General features: G+C 52.4%; 1 protein-coding gene across 1 annotated transcript in view; it reads right to left on the reverse strand.

Moving 5' to 3' along the window:
• LOC143278016 (uncharacterized) overlaps window positions 1-5,000 on the reverse strand; it is a 58,131-nt gene that overhangs the window by 28,363 nt on the left and 24,768 nt on the right. The window contains exons 6-7 of the mRNA XM_076583028.1: window positions 4,378-4,566; window positions 2,498-2,680 (exon numbers count right to left, since the gene is read on the reverse strand). Coding sequence (XP_076439143.1) covers window positions 2,498-2,680; window positions 4,378-4,566 — 372 coding nt within the window. The remainder of the gene's footprint in view (window positions 1-2,497; window positions 2,681-4,377; window positions 4,567-5,000) is intronic.

Below are 5,000 nucleotides of genomic sequence, written 5' to 3' on the forward strand. Positions count from 1 at the left end.
ACCGATAATACTCAGATGCATTCATAAATGCTTTAACAAAATGTCTTCAATCACCGATATGTGTGACGGGACATTAAACAAAATTCCTCCCTCATATCCTCTGTGTCTTGGTCATGGCATACGAAGATATGGCCTAATCCTCTCCTCCCTGGATTCGAACCTTAACCCTAACGGAAGGCAGGTACCGATTCACACCCGGGTGAGTGGGAGTGAGGTAAAATCGGCCATTAGGACAGTGAATTCATATCCTCTGTGTCTAGGTCACGGCATACGAAGACATGGTTTTATCCTTTCCTCCCGGGATTCGAACCTTAACCCTAACGGAAGACAGGTACCGATTCACACCTGGGTGGTGAGTGGGAGTGAGGAAAAACCTTGTCTTGTCCTGTCCCGTCCTGTCTCTTGTCTTGTCTTGTTCTGTCCTGTCTCTTGTCTTGTCCTGTCCTGTATCTTGTCTTGTCTTGTCTTGTCTTGCCCTGTCATGTCTCACAACTATTTTCTCGTCCTGTCCTGTCCTGTCCTGTCTGATGATTATGCCTTGTCCTGCCCTGTCCTGTCCTGTCCTGTCCTGCCCTGACCTGTCCTGTCCTGACCTGTCTTGTTCTGCCCTGTCCTGTCCTGACCTGTCCTGTACTCACCTGTCTTGTCCTGACCTGTCCTGTCCTCACCTGTCTTGTCCTGCCCTGTCCTGTCTTGTCCTGCCCTGTCCTGTCCTGACCTGTCTTGTCCTGCCCTGTCCTGACCTGTCCTGTCCTGACCTGTCTTGTCCTGCCCTGTCCTGACCTGTCTTGTCCTGCCCTGTCCTGACCTGTCTTGTCCTGACCTGTCCTGTCCTCACCTGTCTTGTTCTGCCCTGTCCTGTCCTGCCCTGACCTGTCCTATCATGACCTGTCTTGTCCTGTCCTGTCCTGACCTGTCCTGTCCTGCCCTGACCTGTCCTGTCCTGACCTGTCTTGTCCTGACCTGTCCTGTCCTGACCTGTCTTGTCCTGTCCTGTCCTGTCCTGTTCTGACCTGTCTTGTCCTGTCCTGTCATGTCCTGTCCTGACCTGTCTTGTCCTCACCTGTCTTGTCCTGTCCTGTCCTGTCCTGTCCTGTCCTGACCTGTCTTGTCCTGTCCTGTCCTGTTCTGACCTGTCTTGTCCTGTCCTGTCATGTCCTGTCCTGACCTGTCTTGTCCTCACCTGTCTTGTCCTGTCCTGTCCTGTCCTGTCCTGTCCTGACCTGTCTTGTCCTGTCCTGTCCTGTCCTGTTCTGACCTGTCTTGTCCTGTCCTGTCATGTCCTGTCCTGACCTGTCTTGTCCTCACCTGTCTTGTCCTGTCCTGTCCTGTCCTGTCCTGTCCTGACCTGTCTTGTCCTGTCCTGTCCTGTCCTGTCCTGTCCTGACCTGTCTTGTCCTGTCCTGTCCTGTTCTGACCTGTCTTGTCCTGTCCTGTCATGTCCTGTCCTGACCTGTCTTGTCCTCACCTGTCTTGTCCTGTCCTGTCCTGTCCTGACCTGTCTTGTCCTGTCCTGTCCTGTTCTGACCTGTCTTGTCCTGTCCTGTCATGTCCTGTCCTGACCTGTCTTGTCCTCACCTGTCTTGTCCTGTCCTGTCCTGTCCTGTCCTGACCTGTCTTGTCCTGTCCTGTCATGTCCTGTCCTGACCTGTCTTGTCCTGTCCTGTCCTGACCTGTCTTGTCCTGTCCTGTCATGTCCTGTCCTGACCTGTCTTGTCCTGTCCTGTCATGTCCTGTCCTGACCTGTCCTATCCTGACCTGTCATGTCCTGTCCTGCCCTGACCTGTCCTGTCCTGACCTGTCTTGTTCTGCCCTGTCCTGTCCTGACCTGTCCTGTCCTCACCTGTCTTGTTCTGCCCTGTCCTGTCCTGCCCTGCCCTGTCCTGTCCTGTCCTGACCTGTCCTGCCCTGTCCTGTCCTGCCCTGCCCTGTCCTGTCCTGTCCTGACCTGTCCTGCCCTGCCCTGTCCTGTCCTGTCCTGTCCTGTCTTGTCCTGTCCTGTCTTGTCCTGTCCTGTCCTGACCTGTCTTGTCCTGCCCTGTCCTGTCCTGTCCTGTCCTGACCTGTCTTGTCCTGTCTTGTCCTGCCCTGTCCTGTCCTGACCTGTCTTGTCCTGCCCTGTCATGACCTGTCCTGTCCTGTCCTGACCTGTCTTGTTCTGCCCTGTCCTGTCCTGCCCTGACCTGTCCTGTCCTGCCCTGTCCTGTCCTGCCCTGTCCTGTCCTGTCTTGTTCTGCCCTGTCCTGTCCTGCCCTGCCCTGCCCTGTCCTGTCCTGCCCTGTCTTGTCCTGCCCTGTCCTGACCTGTCTTGTTCTGCCCTGTCCTGTCCTGCCCTGTCCTGTCCTGTCCTGTCCTGACCTGTCTTGTCCTGACCTGTCCTGACCTGTCTTGTCCTGCCCTGTCCTGTCCTGTCCTGACCTGTCTTGTCCTGCCCTGTCATGTCATGTCTCACAACTATTTTCTCGTCCTGCCCTGCCCTGCCCTGTCTCGCCCTTACCCATCATGTTGGTGCAGCTGAAGGAGGGAGGGGTCCAGGTGCCGTCAGCCTGACACTTGGACGGCGAGGCGATGTTGTCCGCCTGGAAGCCCGGGTCGCACGTGTAGGTGGCCGTGTCGCCGTACTGACCGCGTGTCGGGGACGCGTGCCCGTGCATCATGCGTGTGGGTGGTCCGCACGTTACTGGGGGGTGGTGGTGGTGGGTGGTGGTGGGTGGTGGCGGTGGTGGTGGGTTGGGTTTGGGGGGGGGGGAGGGGAGGTTGTGGGAGAGGGGTTTGGGGGTGGGTGAGGTAGGGTTAGGGGGTTGGGGGGGGAAGGAAAGGAGATTGGAGGAATGTTATTATTGTCGTTGTCGTTATTATTATTATTATTATTATTGTCGTCGTCGTCGTCGTTGTTGCTGTTGTCATATCATCATCATCATCATCATTATTATTATTGTTGTTGTTGTTGTTGTCCTTATCATTATTATTGTTGTTGGTGTTGTTGTTGTTCTTCTTCTTATCATTATTGTTGTTGTTGTTGTTGTTATCATTCTTCTTCTTCTTCTTCTTCTTCTTCTTCTTCTTCCTCTTCTCATTGTTATTGTTACTGGTCTTTGAGCACCATCCTAAAGCCGACTGTCCTAAAAAACCCTTTCGGCCAAAGAGAGAGGGGATGTAACTTGGGCAAGACACTCTCTCCACTGTGATCAAACTCTAGGCCACATTGTCGGGACAGCAGTTGTTTCCTCTGCTGTCCTGATGGTGATTGTCGGACACGACAATCATACAATCTTCTTCTTCTTCTGTTCCTCCTCCTCCTCCTCCTCCTCTTCTTCCTCCTCCTCCTCATTTTTGTTTTTGTTGGAATTCCATCTTCAGGTTTACAATTTTGACACACCACCACACAAAATCGTCTCGTTGGTGATTCTACACGACATTATTATTATTATTATTATTATTATCATCATCATCATCATCATCATCATCGTTGTTGTTGTTGTTGTTGTTATCTCTGTCGTCAAGATTTCAGATTCGTGTCACGTGATTGCAGGAACAAGAGAGAGAGAGAGAGAGAGAGAGAGAGAGAGAGAGAGACAGAGACAGAGAGACAGAGAGAGACAGAGACAGAGAGACACACAGACAGACAGACAGACAGACAAAGTGGAGCGTTTTGGTTGAAGTGACAATGTATCTCTCTCTCTCTCTCCCTCTCCATCTCTCTGCTCCCTCTCTCTCCCTTCCTCTCTCTCCTCCCTCTCTCCTCCCTCCTTCTTTATCTCCCCCTCTCTCTCTCTCCTTTTTCTCTCTCCCTCCCTTATCCCCCCCCTCTCTCTCTCCCTCTCTTCCTCCCTCTTTGTCTCTCTCCCTATCTCTCTCTGTTTCCCCCCCCCCCTCTCTCTCTCCATCATACACTCATCCACAACCTACCAAACCCTACTCCCACGCGTACACACACATCTCTCTTTCCTCCCTTCCTCTTTCTCTCTCTTTCTCTCTCCCTCCCTCCCTCTCTCTCTCTCTCTCCCTTCCTCTCTCTGCTCCCTCTCTATCCTCCCTTCCCCTCTCTCTCCGTCATACTCTCTCATCCACAAACGACCAACCCATACTCCACCCCCCCCCCACACACACACACACGACTCTCTCTCCTCCCTCCCTCTTTTCTTCTCTTTCTTTCTCTCTCCCTTCCTCTCTCTCTTTCTTCACTCTCTCCCTTCCCACCTCTCTCTGTTTCCTCCCTCCCTCTCCTCTCCACCCTCTCTCTCCCTTCCCAACTCCACCCCCCCCTCTCTCTCTCTTTCACTCTCTCCGTCCTAAACACACACACCCACAACCAACTCCCGCCTCCACACCCCTTAATTAACCCCTACACCACCCCCACTACACACCACAACGTACCGACTTCACAGGCGACAGGGACCTTAGGGTCTGACCATACTCCAGAGATGCACATGATGATGGCCTCTGGACCCTTAAAGCCCACTTCGCACTTGTAGGTGGCCGTCGACCCGTGGATCCTGTTGGGGTTGTCGTAGGTCAGCCCTGCCCCGTTGTACGACTTGGCCAACCCGCATGGGATAGGGTCCCCTAAGAAAGAAAGAGGGGAGAGAGGGAGAGGGAGAGGGAGAGGGAGGCGGGCAGGGGGGGGGGGGGAGAAAGGGGGAAGATTGAAATGGAATTAACAAGTGAAGTGTCAAGATAAAATGGAACGAATGAGTTAAGGCCAGATGCGGCAGTTATTTTCAAAAAAACAGTTTCGTTTTCTGAACTGTGATGAATAACTATTATAGGTGGATATTGTTAGGTATCACCCAGGATTCACACACACACACACACACACACACACACACACACACACACACACACACACACACACACACACACACACACACAGAGAATAAAACAAAAACCGTTCTTCATGCACCGTTTGCCATGGAAACGATTCAAAATGGCCGACAAATAAACAAAACCAAAGTTCAATAACTACGAAACTATCATTGGTACTAAATTTTTCTTTTTGT

Source organism: Babylonia areolata, chromosome 35 (genome assembly GCF_041734735.1).
Source record: "Babylonia areolata isolate BAREFJ2019XMU chromosome 35, ASM4173473v1, whole genome shotgun sequence".
NCBI classification, from domain to species: Eukaryota; Metazoa; Mollusca; class Gastropoda; order Neogastropoda; family Buccinidae; genus Babylonia; species Babylonia areolata.